The sequence below is a fragment of the Oncorhynchus clarkii genome, chromosome 2 (assembly GCF_045791955.1).
Source record: "Oncorhynchus clarkii lewisi isolate Uvic-CL-2024 chromosome 2, UVic_Ocla_1.0, whole genome shotgun sequence".
NCBI lineage: Eukaryota > Metazoa > Chordata > Actinopteri > Salmoniformes > Salmonidae > Oncorhynchus > Oncorhynchus clarkii.
Genome location: NC_092148.1, coordinates 32,131,152 through 32,150,299, shown reverse-complemented (window position 1 = coordinate 32,150,299; position 19,148 = coordinate 32,131,152). Strand labels below are relative to the sequence as shown.

Genomic DNA, 19,148 nt, shown 5'->3' with positions numbered 1-19,148 from the left:
TTAGAGATGATAAAACAATATCAATTCCGAGCTTGTAATTAAACTGTACTTGTCTGTGTAACTACCATGTGAATACATAGGTTAATGAACTTCTTCAAATCAAGAGGGATTCCTATACTTAAAATTGTCTCTAAACGTGACTGTGACCCAAACTTGAACCCTAACACCAACATCCAGCCCAAACTCCAGCTCTAACACTAACTCCAACCAAAACAATAACTCTAATACTAACTCTAACACTAACTCTAACATGAACTCTAACATTAACTCTAACATTAACTCTAACACTAACTCTAACATTAACTCTAACATTAACTCTAACACTAACTCTAACACTAACTCTAACATTAACTCTAACACAAACTCTAACATTAACTATAAAACTAACTCCAACCAAAATGCAAACTCTAATGCTAACTCTAACATTAACTCTAACATTAACTCTAACTCTAACACTAATTCTAACATTAACTCTAACATTAACTCGAACATTAATTCTAACATTAACTCTAACATTAATTCTAACACCAACTCTAACATTAACTCTAACATTAATTTTAACTCTAACTCTAACTCTAACTCTAACATCAACTCTAACACTAACTCTGACACTAACTCTGACACTAACTCTGACACTAACTCTAACACTAACATTAACATTAACTCTAACATTAACTCTAACACTAACTCTAACATTAACTCTAAAACTAACTCCAACCAAAACGCAAACTCTAATGCTAACTCTAACATTAACTCTAACACTAACTCTAAACCTAACTCTAACACTAATTCTAACATGAACTCTAACACTAATTCCAACATTAACTCTAACATTACATCTAACATTAACTCTAACACTAACTCTAACATTAACTCTAACATGAACTCTAACATGAACTCTAACATTAACTCTAACACTAACTCTAACACTAATTCTAACATTAACTCTAACACTAATTCCAACATTAACTCTAACATTACATCTAACATTAACTCTAACATTAACTCTAACATTAACTCTAACATGAACTCTAACATGAACTCTAACATTAACTCTAACATTAACTCTAACACTAACTCTAACACTAATTCTAACATTAACTCTAACACTAATTCCAACATTAACTCTAACATTACATCTAACATTAACTCTAACACTAACTTTAACACTAATTCTAACATTAACTCTAACATTAACTCTAACATTACCTCTAACACAAACACTAACTCTACCTCTAACATTAACTCTAACATTAACTCTAACACAAACACTAACTCTACCTCTAACACTAACTCTAACATTAACTTTAAAACTAACTCCAACCAAAACGCAAACTATAATGCTAACACTAACACTAACTCTAATATTTATTATACATATTAACTCTATGATAACATTAACTCTAACACTAACTCTAACATTAACTTTAAAACTAACTCCAACCAAAATGCAAACTCTCATGCTAACTCTAACACTAACTCTAATATTAACTCTAACACTAACTCTAACACTAACTCTAACATTAACTCTAACATTACCTAACTCTAACTCTAGCATTAACTCTAACATGAACTCTAACATGAACTCGAACATTAACTCGAACATTAACTCTAACATTAACTCTAACATTAACTCTAACATGAACTCTAACACTAACTTTAAGACTAACACTAACTCTAACATTAACTCTAACATTAATTCTAACACTAACTCTAACACTAACTAACATTAACTCTAAAACTAACACTAACTCTAACATTAACTCCAACACTAACTCTAACTCTAGCATTAACTCTAACACTAACTAACATTAACTCTAACACTAACTCTAACACTAACTCTAACACTAACTCTTACATTAACTCTTACATTAACTCTAACATTAACTCCAACCCAAACTCTAAATGCTAGCACACATCACACTGAATGTGGATCTAGCATTCGCCAGCCAATCTTTCAGTGCGCTAACATTTTTCACCCTCGGTTCTACTTGTAAAATAATTTTGCAAATTACGTTCAGAGGTGCTAAGTACTCTTGGCCAGAAAACGCTATTGGTGTGTCTGGGCCCTAACATTAAATCTAACACTAACTCCAACCCTAACCCTCCTGATCTCCTCTTACCAGACTGGTCCTCTGTGGTGTCAGCCTCGTGGATCTGGTTGTCGAACCACATGTGGGCCACAGTCATCCTGTTCTGGGTCAGTGTGCCAGTCTTGTCGGAGCAGATGGTGGAGGTGGAGCCTAGGGTCTCCACAGCTTCCAGATTCTTGACCAGGCAGTTCTTCTTAGCCATACGCTTGGCAGTCAGAGTCAGACACACCTAGAGCACAGAGACAGGGGAAAGACAGGGGTTATCCAGGAGCCAGAATGAAGGAGCATACTGGTACGAACAAACTAGAAAGGGTACCTATTCTGGAGAAAATGAGTGTGCTTGCTTCAGCTGTCTAGTTGGTCTAGAGATCTATAATGTATTTCTGTAGAGCTATCATTGGTCTGGATCTAGTCTCAATCAATGTCTTATTATATTAATTGTGTAGTTCGCTGTCTCGTTGGTCTAAATCTACAGTCTAGTTGATCTAGAATGAATCTCATTTACAGTATGCAAACGTGACATTTCAGTCCTTTATTTTTTATATATTTGCAAAAAATTCTAAAAACCTGTTTTTGCTTTGTCATTGTGGGGTATTGTGTGGAGATTGATGAGGGGGAAAAGGTAAAGGGGTCTGAATACTTTCTGAATGCATCGTGTATAATACATGATATTTAGCAGATGCTTTTATCCAAAGTGACTTACAGCCATGAGCGCATTGATGTTACGTACGGCTGTCCCCGGGAGTCAAACCCACTACCTTTGCGTTGCAAGCGCCGTGCTCTACCAACTAAATTGAGGAGGACCACTAGACTCTGAAGTCTAGAGGTCAGGTATGAGGTTCAGCCGAGTTTCAGAGAGAAACAGCCATAGAGGGGAAGGGTCAGATGGAGAGGGGACCATGGTCACTCACAGTGACAGTAGCCAGTAAGCCCTCAGGGACATTGGCCACAATGATGCCGATGAGGAAGATGACGGCCTCCAGCCAGGTGTATCCCAGGCAGACGGCCAGGATGAAGAAGGTGATGCCCAGGAACACAGCCACGCCTGTGATCAGGTGGATGAAGTGCTCGATCTCCTTGGCGATGGGGGTCTTGCCCGACTCCAGACCGGAGGTGAGAGTGGCAATACGGCCCATGACGGTACGGTCGCCAGTACACACCACGATGCCACGCGCCGTACCTGAGAGAGAGAGAGAGAGAGAGAGAGAGAGAGAGAGAGAGAGAGAGAGCGAGAGAGCGAGAGAGAGAGAGCGAGAGAGAGCAAGAGAGAGAGAATATTAATTCAGGAAAATAGAGGTTGAAATGAGAGAAGAGAAATAAGGCGGGAACTCTTGTATGCTTATGTGGGTAACTTCTGTATCAACAGCAACTCTATGGTATAATATTACGTTTGAATCAGCTTAGCTGAACCAGTCAAAAGCTTAGCAAGCCTTAGTGCTGCTGGGGTGCAGCATCCAATACTGCAGTAGGACCCTGCTGACTGAATTTGGTAGGCCGAATCTGACACGCAGGAATAGAGAAAAGAGGATAGGAGAATAGTCAGGGACAGAACAGCTGATGTGTCTGTCTGTTTGTCTGTGAGTTAGCCGTTTCTACGGTTACCTTCAACGCAGTTGGTAGAGAAGAAAGCGACATTGCGGGTCTCCAGGGGGTTATCATGGGTACAGTCAGGTGACCTGCTCTGGGGTTCTGATTCGCCAGTCAGGGAGGAGTTATCCACCTATAGGAGAAGGACAAAACCCAAAAGGACAAAAAATGTTATGTAAAACGTGTAGCTGTGTGAGTGTGTAATATATGAACTATGTATGTGTGTGTGTGTGAGTGTATGGTACCTTGCAGCCGTGAGCAGAGACGACTCTGAGGTCGGCGGGGATCCTGTCTCCTCCCTTCACCTCCACCAGGTCTCCTGCCACCACCTCCTCAGCGTTGATCGTCATCTTCTCGCCCTCACGGATCACCAGCGCTTGCTACAGGGAGAACACAGAAGGAGGGTTAGATAGTCTAAACACGCATTCATTTATTCACACATCACTGGGGGAATTAGACTGCCATTGTGTGACTTCGTAGCATAGGGTCTACATTTCACACACACACACACACACACACACACACACACACACACACACACACACACACACACACACACACACACACACACACACACACACACACACACACACACGTGTTTACCTGGGGCACCATGTTCTTGAAGGACTCCATGATTTTGGAGCTCTTGGCCTCCTGGAAGTAGGAGAAGCATCCGGTGACCACGACGACGACAGAGAGCACGATACCCAGGTACAACTGAGGAGAGAGAGAGAGAGACAGGAAATCCCATTGTTACACTGTGTACACTGCAGGTCAACGCATAACAGGAGTATTTAGCTTCAAACTGAACACAGACCACTGCGGTAATAGTCACTAGACTAGATGATCATGCAAAAATAGAAAAAAGTGCAATGACCAAGTACATTAGCCATTTGGGTGTATGTTAGAATTAAGGCTAGGGACTGGCGCTGCTGGCAGTGTGTGTGAGGTTTGGTCAACTTAGGTATGTGTGATTCAGCTGTGTGTGGCTCAAACTGTCCCTTATTCTGTGGCTGTGTTTACGTTTAGTGTTTGGGTGCATGCGTGTGTGCGTGGGTGTGCTTGTGTGTGACTCACGTTGTCTCCTGCCGGCTCGTCCTCGGTGGCGGCCTGGATGGCGTAGGCCAGGAAACAAAGGATGGCGCCGGTCCACAGCAGGATGGAGAAGCCACCGAATAGCTGGCGACAAAACTTGATCCACTCGGGGGTGGTCGGGGGAGGGGTGAGGCAATTGGGACCGTCCCTGATCAGAAACTCAGCCGCCTTGGCGTTGGTCAGACCCTGGGTGGGGAGAGAGTGGGGTGGGTTAAACCTAGAACTGAATGTGTTGAAATTAGGGGTGACGCCATAAAAATCCTATTCAATCTAATATGTAATTATAAGCCTGCAGGTTGAATAACTTTATGACTACATATAAGCACGTCTTTACAATATTATAATGAGGCTTAAAACGTGTTATGTATTTTACGTAGAACGTTTTCAACTGACTCAAAAAAAGGCTGTAACTTAGTAAGGATCATTATAAGATTAGAATTGAGACTTTATAAGGGGGCTTGAGATGTCTCAGAATGCATTAAAATGTTGCTCAAACTGATCCCCTCAAATACACCGACCGTGTGGCATGAGTGAATGTAAAATACCACCATCTAGTGGCCTAGTAGCAGCTCTGTTAGTCACGCAGCAGGACTCAGTGATGACTCTAGTATCTCTGTGGTACTACATAGATAGACCTCTATGGTACAGTGCAGGAGGAGGACTCACCTGGACAATGTCGGTGTTGAACTTCCTGCAACACTCCTCTATGGACATCTTGTGTTCCGTCTGAAAGGTATAGAGGGGGGGGGGGGGGGGGGGGGGGAGAGAGAGAGAGAGAGAGAGAGAGAGAGAGAGAGAGAGAGAGAGAGAGAGAGAGAGAGAGAGAGAGAGAGAGAGAGAGAGAGAGAGAGAGAGAGAGAGAGAGAGAGAGAGAGAGAGAGAGAGAGAGAGAGAGAGAGAGAGAGAGAGAGAGAGAGAGAGAGAGTGTGTGTGTGTGTGTAGGTGTATTTGTGTGGGAGAGAGACACAGAGAAAAATTGAGAATATGCCACAAATATCACAACAATGAATTTAAAACAAACTAGGAGAATTTGGTTTAAAGTTTTTCTCCAAACTATTTAGAGTTTGTGCGTTCCAGTTACACATTGACTCTTGGGGGGTACCCTGAAATGGTTAGATATTCATACTCTTATGGAGAGGTATATGTTAGTATTTCAATAATAGTTATGGGGGTGCCCAGCACACCCCTTGAGCAGGGCAGAGTGTGCGCCACTGTGTGCCAGTCACTTACAATCGGTACTTCTTTCTTGAGTTCATCCATGTCCTTCCCCTTCTTGTTCTTCTTGCTGGGAGAAGATTTGCCATCTTTATCCTGCGTGGTAGCAACGCGGTAACTGTCCGACCGCCCATACTGGGCGGGGGGGGACAGTAAGAGAGGGGGGAAGGGATTAGGGGGGGGGATACTTTCATTATTATTTAAATAGAAACATGGTTAAAGCACCAGACACAACAGACGGGGAGAGGGACTTCATTATTTTTTCTTTGATACCCATTTGATCTTCACAGAGATCACAGACAGAAGGATCAAACAACCGTCTGGCTTTACTGCAGTGTCTGTCTCCTCTCGGAACCCGCTCTCACAGTTTGTATCCACTGGCCACCTGCTTCATTTGTCATTTATGTGAACTGTCACCAGACTACTGTATGTTCTCCACACACACGCGCGCGCGCACGCAAGCACACACACACACACTAGCTGGTGGGGCACAGAGGCCCTGAAAGAGAAACAGAGTGCAGAATCTCATTCCTCAAAACCCCTCTAATTATTTATTTGATTTAACTAGGCAAATCAGTTAAGAACAAATTCTTATTTACAATGACGGTCTACACCGGCCAAACCCGGGTGACGCTGGGCCAATTGTACGCCGCTCTATGGGACTCCCAATCACAGCCGGTTGTGATACAGCCTGGAATCGAACCAGAGTGTCTGTGGTGACGCCTCTAGCACTGAAATGCAGTGCCTTAGACCGCTGCGCCACTCGGGAGCCCCTAGATTAGATTCATATCAATTCAGTTAGATTGGATACATCAATGTGACTGTGATGTGTTGAATATGAAACAGTTTTGCAGACACACACGCGCACACACACACACACAGGTCTCTCAAAGTGTTGCTCAATTTAGCTCAATTTTACACTAACTGGTGCTCAAATCAAATCAATACAGAAGCCCCTGACCAGAGTCCCTCGGTTGACAGAATGAGAGAGAGAGATAGACAAAATGGCTTCCAGGAGGGTTCTATGGGTCCTAGTGGAAAAGCCGCTCATTGACACAGCCAACTCATCAAGAAAACTGACCTTGCTGCAGGATCAATACAATCAGTGATGTAATAAAGGACCAGAAGGGTTAAAGGACCACAGAGTCCAAACGGTTACCGGTCTGTATCTTACCACACCAAGAAATGTAACTCACACTTTATCATCAATTCTGATGATATGGTGACTTTTGTTGGTTGTAGCATCATCATCAAGTGACTGTACAAAGAAATGTCAAGATAACATGCTCAGTCTACAGCTCATTTTTTCTTTAACTAGGAAACTCAGTTTCCAGGAAACTAGGAAACTCAGAACAAATTCTTATTTACAATGACAGCCTATGGACGACACTGGGCCAATTGTGCACTACCCTATGGGACTCCCAATCCCGGCCGGATGTGACGCAGCCTGGATTCGAACCAGGGACCGCAGTGACGCCTCTTGCACTGAGGTCAAGTGCCTTAGACCACTGCGACACTTGCCACTCGCCACACACTGCTTTGGTTTGACTGGGTTTCAACTGTGTTACTGCTTGGTTGGAACAAAAGCCTGCACCTACACTGGCCCCCTTTGGATATGATGGCCCTGTTCATTTATTCTGAATAATAAAAGTAAATACACATTCAAGTCAAGTTTTTATTTTTGCCCTGGTCCATCACAAACCAAATAAATGGCCTATTTTCCAAGCTAAACACACATTACCTAGGCTCCCACACCCTGATAAACACACTTGACTGACTAAGTACAACGCCATGAATGGGTGAGGAAACTTGCCCCTGAAAGTCCCAGTGCTTAATGCGAGTTGAGTTGAGAAATGTCGGTCTTGAATCTTCCACTTGTAAAAGAGACCAGTATTAAGCGGTTCATTGTGGTCCGAAAGGTTTGAGGAGGATTTATAGTGAGCACTGCAACTCTCCACTCTGCCCCTGATTTACAGAAGTAATACTGGAAGACACTAGAGTCTCCCTTGAACACAAACTAACCCTGAAAAGATTGGTTCAAACATTCGACCAAACACAACAACACACAATATGACTACCAAATGTACAAAATCAGCCTTCCCACGTGCGCATGTGGATGTCATTATCCGAGAATGTGAGTGAACTTTTGCTGCAACAAGACCAGACAGGCCTAGCGAGCCGAATGCAGAACAAAGGAGAGACCGATAGAAAACTACTGCTACTCAAACCCTTTGAGATTGGCCTGCCCGTGTGTGTGTGTGTGTGTGTGTGAGAGTGTGTGTGCGTGTGTACTTCAATACAACATGCAAATTAAATACTCTGGTTGGCATCGATATAAGCATCTTCTGAGAAACAGTGTAGGGGTAGATGTTATAGATAAGCTAACAGGTGTGGAGTTTCTAGCTAGGCAGGCTTTTTCGATGGCTAACACTGAGTGGGCCATAGAAACGCATTTACAGTACATTGTTAGGTCCGACAGCACACCTGCTCATCACACACACACTTACACAATTTAGTGCTAATACAAACACTGGAAGAGCGCAGACGGGTGAAACAGGCATTACAGGAGAGGGATGGACAGAGAGAGATTCATGAAAAAAGAGAAAGGCCGTGATGGGGGCAGATGGAAAGAGAGACATCAATGGGAGGTGAGAGAGAGAAGAGCTCTTCTCTCACACCACTAATTAGATATTGACCACTATTCTTTGTCTGTTGACTCAGGCTGTGTATATCAGTGAGTGACAGCGTGACTGGGATCCCACTCTAACAGATTGTTCTATAACACTGTAAAACAAACAACCCCACCGGCAGGGTCGCGACCTTACAACCTGCGGACCCAGAGAGTGGGTGTTGGCCCCTTACCGTGCGTGTGTATGTGGGGTAGGGGTGTTAACGTGCATGCAGGCACGTGTGTGTGGGCTAATGCCACTCAATCTTTCATGACACGCATGGGACAACCCAAGCTGCTCCTTTTACCCACAAGATTTCTTCATTGTGGTGACGAGGTCACGACTATCGCCGAGGTAACAAGGCAAAACATTTAGAGAGCGTGGTTTTGTTCCTCATTGTTCAATGCAACATGGTATATGTCATCTATCTGTTCCTCTATCTATCTGTCTGTCTGTTTGCCTGTCTGTTTCTAAGCATTTGTTGTGGAGGTGAAATGTAAAGCAGAGACCGCAGGCTGAAATTACAACCACTAGCTCTCACACAGACAGACAAAAGAAAGACAGACGGACCTACTGACAGACACAGACTGGAGGAACTGGTGTCGGTGACTTACAAACAGATAGACACCACAGTATAGAGTACAGCATCTCCTCCGCACATTGTCATCTTTTCAATTAGAAGACAGACTGTCTGGAACAAGGAAGACAAGCACATTCACTTTGGAGCCGAAAGCTAAGGCTACTAGCGTGCTAATCTACCAGAGGAAAGTCGAACATCCTTGGGTGTGTGTACACCGTGTTTGGAAAAAAAAAAAACGAGCCAGAGTTCATCGGGTTCTACTGATGTCATGCTGCTGTGGTTTGTCTGGTTCTAATGTTCTGTTCTGGTCACATTACCAGGGAGGTTGGCATGGTGACCGAGGCTTAGTGGTGGGCGGTGGCCTAGTTCTGTAGGATCCCCTGATCTGATCGCTCAGTAATAATTGATGTCTAGGTAACTGGACATTGTCGGAAATAGCCAACACGTACTGTATGTGTGTGTGTGTATCTTTATAAGAAAGAAATAAATACTTCCTTATATGCGCAAGCTATAAGCCTGCCAACAGCTAGGCAGAGGTGAGTCATTGTCGAGGTGGCTACAGTCTGTCTGCGCAGCGAGAACACGCACTGCGGCAGACAGAGAGGGCGAGTGAGAGGGGGCGGCGGGGGGGGAGCAGAAAATAATAGGAACAGAGAAAGGAAAGGGTATGAGAAGAGGGTGAGAAGGGAAGAATAGGAGACTAGGAGAGATATTAGAACAGACAATGGCCTATATGTAATGTTTTTTCTGTTATTAATCAGACTCATTCGTTCTGAAGTGAACACAGGGCATGTTTCATATGTTGAACACTTCCACCCTTTCAGTGAACTCCAGTAGCCAATACCATCCCTCAGGAGCATGTCAGTGTTTCTGTCTAGGGCACACAGGCTTGGGCATGCCCCCTAATGGTGATGGACCTGTGTGGGCATAAGGTGTGGCATCCTAGCCTCTCCTACTGGTACGCACGAGAGGTGAGGGGTTTCACAAGAGGCGGGAAGAAGTTGCAGCGTTTGGGTTTCCGTTTTAGGGAATCAACAAAGGGGAAATAGTAACTATTGCAGGAAAACAGTTTGACTGTGTGAAAAGCTTGCATTGACTAAGATGTTAGATAGATGGCTCCATACTACACACATCCTAAACATCATTACCTTGACTGGTTCCCAAATGACACCCTATTCCCTATGTAGTGCAATACTTTAGACCCATACTTTTCCCAATGTAGTGCAGTACTTTTGATAGTGCACTATGTATGGAATAGGGTGCCATTGGAGACGAATCCTCACGTACTGTGCCCTGTGTGTGGTGAATAATAACACTTTGTAAAAGTGACAGTATCTATAACCATGGCTGTACAGCAACCTTCTCCCAATATAGTTTGATTATCTCTTGTAAGCCTATCAGGCCAGCCTGTGACACTACTAGTTGATAGGCTGCTGTGAAGGGATCCTAGCCACTGGGGAAGGTTTGGGGGCGGAGGATAGTGATGATGACAGTTAAATGTCAATTCCGTCCTGCTGTGCTCTGTGGTAAGCTTGCATGTGGGGGTAGGGGTGCGTCAGAGGAGGCTGGTGGGGGGAGCTTCAGGAGGACGGACTCATTGTAATGGCTGGATTGGATGAATGGAACGGAGTCAAGCGTGTTTTTCATACGTTTGGTTTGTTTGACACCGCTCCATTCAATCCATTACAATAAGTCGGTCCTCCTATAGCTCCTACCACCAGTGTGTCTGTGCGTGTGTTGTTCACATGTGCTTGCGTGTGTGCTTGCCTGTTTGTGTGCGTGCCTGTGCTTATTTGCATCTTTGTCTATGCCAGTTCTCTTCAAAGTTGACCCTTAGTGCTGTCGCGGGGAAACTGTAGTGGGATCGCCAAAATTATTATTATTATTATTTTATTTTTTAACAATTGGAACAAACAATTAAGAGTACAGTTTATTATATGGGACAATATACAAATGTTTTTGAGAAAGATCATTTGAAAAATAAGATTGAATTGAGTATATCTATTTATTGGTTTTGATAAGATATGAAAATGCACTGTATTAAATGGGATTTGTTGATGTAAAAATCGAAATTGACAGATTTTAAGGTTGTGTTATTAGAGTTGGGATGGGAAGGGGTCATAACAAATTCTTGGTGGAAAAAAATGTGATCCCTGCTGAAAGAGTTTGAATATGACTGCTCTAGGCCTTAGTGTGAACTGTATACTATTATGTGTGCACAACATTGGTGGGGATAAACTGCATTGTTGGTTAAGGGCTTGTAAGTAAGCATTTCACTGTTGTATTCGGCGCACGTGACAAATACAATTGGATTTGATTTGATTGCATAGGGACATTTGGTTCCAACAGCCCTTGGGTATAGGGCTAGGTAGCCACAGTGGGCATGGCCTAGGGGTAGGGGGGCTGGTCTGGGTAGGTGGCTGGGCCTGGAGGCTCATGCTAATAGGATTAGCTAGACTGATTGCTCTTGTCTTGATTAGCCTACTACTATATTGTACACCAAATACAGCAACTCTACCTAGCTAACTTCCAGCAGAGAGTTTCTTCTCCATATTAAAGAGTGATAATGAAATGGGGAATCACTGCAAAAGACCTTCAGGAAAATCAAATCAAATGTTATTAGTCACATACACGTATTCAGCATATGTTATTGCGGGTGTAGAGAAATGGTTTAGTTCCGAGCTCCAACAGTGCAGCAGTATCTAACAATTCACAACAATACACACACATCTAAAAGTGAAAGAATGGAATTAAGAAATATATAAATATTAGATGGAGCAATGTTGGAGTGACATTGACTAGAATACAGTAGAATAGAATAAAGTATATACATATGAGATGAGTAAAGCAGTATGTAAACATTATTTAAACATGGTTAAAGTGGCTAATGTTCCATTATTAAAGTGGCCAGTGATTCCAAGTCTATGCATATAGGGCAGCAGCCTCTAAGGTGCATATCTAAAAATGGTTTCATATCAAGACACGTCTTGGTTGTAAAATATTTGGTGTTGCTTTTTGTCACAATGACAGTTACTTTAATTTCTGGATTCTCAACTTCTTCTCAAATGGTGATTTTCTTAATTGAATAAATATATAAACAGTGGAGGAATACAACCCAATTGGAATGTAGTGAAGTAAAAGTAAAGTTGTCAAAAATATAAATATACTGAACAAAAATATAAACGCAACATGTAAAGTGTTGGTCCCATGTTTCATGAGCTGAAATAAAAGATCCCAGAAATTTTCCATTCGCACAAAAAGCTTATTTCTGTCAACTTTTGTGCACAAATTTGTTTACATCCCTGTTAGTGAGCATTTCTCCTTTGCCAAGATATTCCATCCACCTGACAGCTGTGACATATCAAGAAGCTGATTAAACGGCATGATCATTACAGAGGTGCACCTTGTGACCATTCTAAAATGTGCAGTTTTGTTACACAACACAATGCCACAGATGTCTCAAGTTTTGAGGGAGTGTGCAATTGGCATGCTGACTGCAGGAATGTCCACCTGTTGCCAGAGAATGTAATGTTTATTTCTCTAGCATAAACCGTCTCAAATGTTGTTTTAGAAAATTTGGCAGTACCTCCAACCGGCCTCACAACCGCAGACAATGTGTACCCACGCCAGCCTAGGACCTTTACATCCGGCTTGTTCACCTGCGGGGTCATCTGAGACCTGCCACCCGGACAGCTGATGAAACTGAAGAGTATCTGTCTATAATAAAGCCATTTTGTAAGTAAAAACTCCTTCTGATTGGCTGTGCCTGGCCTACCCAATAATTTATTTATTTAACTTGACTGATTTCCTTATATGAACTGTAACTCATTAAAATCGTTGAAATCGTTGAAATTGTTGCATGTTGCGTTTATATTTTTGTTCGGTATAGTAAAGTACAGATACCCCAAAAAACTACTTAAGTAGTACTTTAAAGTATTTTTTCTTAAGTACTTTACACCACTGTAAATAAATAAAGTTATATTAAATTCTATTAAATTGTTCTGATGTTCAGAGGTATGGAATTCCAGCCAGACCCTGAGGTCTTATAGCAGAAATGATACACTGTGTATCTATTTGCATGTGAACACACACACACCAAACATTCTGTATCCTAATTTAGCTCTCGTGGACAAATCATTTGTGTTCCCTTCCAAAAAAACAAACAAAACCAAAACAAAATCCCATCTTATGGCATTACCCCTCCTGTCCTACCCTCATCCCTTCATCCTTCCCCCATGGCCATCTGTCCAGCCCCTGATCTGTTCATCCTGACAGGCAGCTGTGCTCCAGTTTAGAGTCTGCATGTGTCCTTGTCTCTTGTCTCGCCCATTGTGAGTGTATGTCAGAGTTTTCTTTAGGAAAATGTGACGCAGGACATAGACTGTTGCCTATATGCACTTGAATGACGAATGGGAAGAGCGCTTCAATTACCAGTTGAGAAGTAAAAATAGTAGTTATTTATAATCGTGGCCATCAAAACAGTTTTTAACACGCAATTGCATTTAGAATTGTTATGCAATGATTGGGCTCATAAAAGCACGTTTCACTCCAGCAGCAACAAATGAGCTGTTTGAGAATCTGTAGCAGCAGCACTGTCTGACAGATAAACAACTAACGAAAATACACCAATTTAATTCCACAAAATTATGCAAATGAACCTATAGACCAATAAGCATGACGGGTATTGATGAATAGGCTAAAAAGCATTATCTGCCAAAAGTCGGCTAACGGAAACCCTGGTATATATGTGTGTGGATGTGTGTGGATGTGAGTGTGTGTGTGTGTGTGCGTGTGTGTGTGTGTGTGTGTGTGTGCTCCTCAGTGAGAATGGTGTTGTCTAGATTGGTATCGTAAATCTGAGTGTTTAGTGGCCCTTGTAGGGACAACGGTAGATTCTCTCTGTCTTTCTCCTATGAGGGGTTTCCTGAGGACATTATGTGTGAATGCAGATGATTTCAGTGACAGAGAATACATAGCAACTCCTGCTCTGTGTACTGTCTTGTCTTATAAAGTCTTCTGGCCTCTGAAGTACTGTGCTACCTGTGACACGGGTCTGGGCAGAATGGAGATAAATAAATACATTTAAGCTTGTCTGTATATTTTCAACTGAGACCTATTCAATGTACGTAGTTGATAATGAAAGGGGGAAGAAAACATACGCACGCACACACGCGCAAGCGCACGCAACACACACACAGGCAAGCTGGGAGTACATTCTGAATTAGTAATGACTGTGTTGGCAGGGAACCCAACTCTCCTCTGTTTCTCACTCTCTGCAAACACCCACTTAACATTTCCCGAGCATTGCAGCAACGTTAACCAACCAGACTGCCCTATCTTACATTACAATCGATTAAATGTTTAATGTTATTTGACTAATTCATGACCTTAGTACGAAATCCAATCTGGTTTGAAGGGTAAAGGAGTCAACAAAACTCAAATAAAACCATAATGCAACATTTCCCAAAAAGTCCCCAAATACTTACATAATACCCTACCGTATTACCCTACCCTTAAATTAGGTCCTTCTAGCTAAGCTAGAAGACTGACATTCAAAACCATGTCCTTCCAAATGACTCTTTAAGGACAGAACCCTCATGAATATCCCACTAGTATATTGATTATGGACTATCAGTAGGATGCCCAGGACGCCTCGGTGGACATACAGTGCACTGCACAAACCCTCCAGACTCAGCAGCAGGACACGAATGACTGCAGATGCAGTGAGGAGGGGAGTGAACTAGCACTCTGCACCAAACTCTGGGCTGGGCCACAGCTATATCTACACTATTAGAAAAAAAAGGGGCTATCTAGAACCTAAAGGGGTTCCTTGGCTGTTCCCATAGGAGAATCTTTTAAAGAACCCTTTTTGGTTCCAGGTAAAACCCTTTTGGGTTCCATGTAGTACCCTTTCCACAGAGGGTCTGACATGGAACTCAAAATGGTTCTACCTGAAACCAAAAAGGGCTCTACATGGAAACAAAAAGGGATCTCCTATAGGGACTGTCGAAGAACCCTTTTGGAACCTTTTTTTCTAAGAGTGTACCTTGTCCCATCATGACCAAGCAAGCCTTACCTAAATACCTACACCCTTACCCTTTCCTATACCCGTCCTGTACACACCTGGCCAGTCTAAGGAGATCGCCAAGCGTACAGCTCTCTACCTCTGTGCCACTGCAATGATTTATCCCCACACCACATACACCAATATGCCCTTCCTTTATACTATATATCGCTTCCATTTCTTCCCTTCAATGAGAGAGGTGATGGGGGATATCAGGGGGAGCAACCCTATGCTCCTCAGTCCCTGTCCAGTGAACTCTCCCTAATATCCCCCATCACCTCTCTCTGTATCCCATACGGATGAATACCTATACCCCCCCCTGTCCTGTCCTTTCATCCCATCTGCCTCCTGTCTCTGTGGTAACCAATCCCCAAGAGCAGAGGCAAGCAGGGGAAACAGGAGCTATGGCCATGTAAGCTCAGGTCATTCTCCCACAACAGGGTACAGCCCTCCCCCTCTCTCTCTGCACCTACAGATCAGTCACAACTCATCTCATCCCCCTCCCTTCTTCACCCTGCACCCACCCACCCTCCATCTCCTTTTCTCTCTTGCTCACATGTCTGAAGGTGAAATGTGTGCAACCATCTTCACTTGCTCTCCTCTCCCATTTCTCTAACTCGCTCTCTCTCTCTCTCTCCCTTCCCCCCCCCTCTCTCAGCATCATTAGGTTACCCCATCCCTGACTGCACCAGAGCAACCATACACACATCAGCAACCTCAATTGCTCACAACCGGTGTGTCAAATTAAATAGGCTGCCTGTCTGTCTTTCAGTGCCCCTGACACTAAGCCTCAGTGTTTGCTTGCTAAAGCATCCCTTTCTGCGTAACTCGGCGAGTTTGCCAATCACAGCTTTTTAAAGGGAATTTCCACCCAACAGGCACCGCCCCCATTTTGACGCCGCAGCCCGGCGGCCTTGTGGACGGACAGTTGGCAGTGCCATGGTATGGCATAGCGAGTCAAGCGCCAGATCGACTTGGCAGAATGTCTTGTATGTTGTCAAAGAATCATAGGTGTGAAATGGGTTAAGGTAAAGGACATATTCCTTCCAATTATATGAAAATGTAATTATTATCAGAGGTCACACACATATTTTATTTGCGTGCTGGATGAGGACCCCCACCCCCTGTCTCATTCACACATAGACAGTGTAGCCTAACTTTGCCACGGAAGTGGTTCGTGCGTAAAGCACTTTTTTCACACCAGCCCATTTGACGCAGTGCTTGGTGCTACAGATGATTCTCGCATCCTCATGAATAGCCTATCACCAACGACTGCTTCATTTATCGCCGCTCCACACCAGACTTCGACCGAGAGAAATGCCCCCAAGGCCCACCCAGGTCATAGATGGAGATAGCTGATATCATTCGTGCCTGCTCTGTCGGTGTCTCTTCAATAACGTTCGGTAACCGTGGGCGATCCAACTTCATCAGCCACTGGGATTTTGTGGCATCAAATTATTTCAACCCCTAGAACCGAGTCGGGGATTACATTTTAAACTGTCATACAATCAAGATAAATGATGAGACAGAAATTGCGCAACAGTCCATAGCGATAGTCGCAGCATCACCTCGAAATGTTCCTACAGAACTATTCATAGTCAAATTATTATTGGCTTTACAAAACAGTGAAAATATTCGTGTTATTATGAACAATCAATATTTTTATTGAGACGTGATGTTTTTCAAAAATATCAGCCAGGGCCGGGCCGCATCCACCATTTGACGCAGTGAGGGATTCAGAACTTCGTGTTCACTTACAAATCCAGACCCAAATGTATCATCACCCAGCATTCACAGGACATCTTTTTCAATCTATCGTGTGTTTTCACTGTCAACGATTATCGAGTCCCTATTGTCACAAATTAAAGGGAAAATAAGCTGGTGAAGCGCTTATTCCTGGTAACCGCATTATGACGCATGGGTAACGGAAGCTGCAGTGCGCTCAGGCATTGCATACCATACCGACATACGCAATCTTCTCAGTAGCCGGGTAGACTAGGGTAGGTTTTCCAGGTAACTACTTCTTCGTCAAATGCTGCGAAGAAGAAGTTACATGCGCCATCGACGATTTAAAGCAGTAGACAATTGGGTCGCGATGATGCGAGGATAATTTACATGGGCAATAGGGTGAATGGGGGTACTGTAATCATGCACCCAATCGAATACACAGCCACGTATTTCTAAAGTCATCAAATACAGGCTAATAATAACGGATGTGAATAACAGAACATTGTGTCTCATTGAAATCCCTCAGTGACATGCCAAGTGAAGCCTATACGCAGTGGTCTCTCTCGCTAACTCAATCTCTCTCTCTCGCGCTCTCTCTCTCTCTCTCTCTCTCTCTCGCGCGCTTTCTCTCTCCCTCTCTCTCACGAGAGCCGGCTGTCAGACTAAACCGATTACCATGGCAAGGTTATAGACAAAGTGTCACGATATGCCTAATATAGCCTATAGTCTATATTAATGCATATGACAAACCCCTGAATTAGACAATTCAATCATATTTTTATCACTAACTTGTTCGTTCCATATCGTATGAGAAACAAAAGAAACAGCAGCAAATGACAGTAAATTACATTAAATCATTCCATCAGCAGATTCTAACCAATTCATTGTCAAGTTGAAACCTTACAATTGCAGTAGAAATTACAGAGAGCTGTTTTGTGCCTGCTCTAGCCTACTCGTCACATCAATTTGTCGCAGTCTATGAGACCGTAGACTATATAGCCTAAAAAAAATCCGCATTGGAGTCAATGTCACTCAAATATTTCCAGAGGAGAAAAAACATGACACTGCAGTATGGTGCCCTTCCCCGTCAGCATCTGGGGTTTTAAACAGTTTTCAAGGCATTTTATAACTTTCATGCATCATAAGGCAGTTATAAAGTTGGTAGACGCCGGGCTTACCCCCATGTTGGCGCAGTCAGGCTTCTCTCCTCAGGTGATGCAAAGCTTGAGAGGTGTCAGCCCCTCAGGTGGAATTATATCAAAATGGTATTGCCTTTTAAAAACGTAAGACAGATTTGTATTCAGTTATTCAGGTAAAAACGAAAGGAAGCGACAAAGACGTCAGTCAAGCAAATGTCTATAAAACAAATGGGTTAAATGATTAAATACACGGATTGTCTCTAACCTCCAAAAAAGGTTACTGTCTTTTCCCCCTCCACCTAAACGTCTTTCAAATGAAATGTTGAGGTCTCAAGCAGAGCATCACGCGAGGATGCGGGTCCTTCTCTTGCTCTCTGATAGTTGCGGTAAAAGACCGGTGAAACTCAGAAGCCACACTGCTCCGGTTTTTTAGGATTTGATCTCCCTCCGCGGCTCTGTTGGCTGCCGCAGTACTCTCTTTTCTACACACTACCACTCCGCCTATAGAAGAAGCGCCAGTGGGTGTGAGCGATCGCAGCGCCCCATTGTAGCAAAGCTGATAAACCATGGACCTGGTAAACCCGCCCAATGACCACTGAATTGACCAATAGGAATTACGAGCAACTATTTGATGACAGGAAATCTAGCCAATCATCACGAGCACGTAACACTGGCCAATAGAAGACCTAATCAGCCCCTCCTTCTTTACTGCAGAATTCCAAGGCCGTTAGCCATCAACATCCTGAGCCCCTAGGCCCAAATTTTGTGTAAATGGATATACAAGGTGAGAAACTATTGTCGTGGTTGTCTTGTATTCATGTAACTTATTTATGTTGTATAGATTGATGGTATTGTGTGCTGTATTGCATGTGATAATCACCCCTGTCTTTCTGGCCGTGTTGGTCACTGTGCACTTCAATGCCTCCCCTAGGTCTGCAATTACATAGAAGACGATTGAGAGAATAGGCTACACTGATA

General features: G+C 43.3%; 1 protein-coding gene across 2 annotated transcripts in view; it reads right to left on the bottom strand.

The window, feature by feature from the left end:
* The window catches only part of LOC139366622 (sodium/potassium-transporting ATPase subunit alpha-3-like), a 25,293-nt gene extending 6,584 nt beyond the window's left edge, over positions 1-18,709 (bottom strand). The window contains exons 1-10 of one of the 2 annotated variants that reach the window (XM_071104310.1): positions 18,436-18,709; positions 18,210-18,303; positions 6,006-6,086; positions 5,442-5,501; positions 4,758-4,961; positions 4,284-4,397; positions 3,926-4,060; positions 3,696-3,813; positions 3,005-3,273; positions 2,124-2,322 (exon numbers count right to left, since the gene is read on the bottom strand). In XM_071104310.1, the coding sequence (XP_070960411.1) occupies positions 2,124-2,322; positions 3,005-3,273; positions 3,696-3,813; positions 3,926-4,060; positions 4,284-4,397; positions 4,758-4,961; positions 5,442-5,501; positions 6,006-6,086; positions 18,210-18,215 (1,186 nt within the window). In that variant the 5' untranslated portion in view covers positions 18,216-18,303; positions 18,436-18,709. Of the gene's footprint in view, positions 1-2,123; positions 2,323-3,004; positions 3,274-3,695; positions 3,814-3,925; positions 4,061-4,283; positions 4,398-4,757; positions 4,962-5,441; positions 5,502-6,005; positions 6,126-18,209; positions 18,304-18,435 lie in introns of both variants that reach the window. The other variant, XM_071104306.1, reaches the window with a different exon arrangement.
* Between the last annotated feature and the right edge of the window lie 439 nt (positions 18,710-19,148).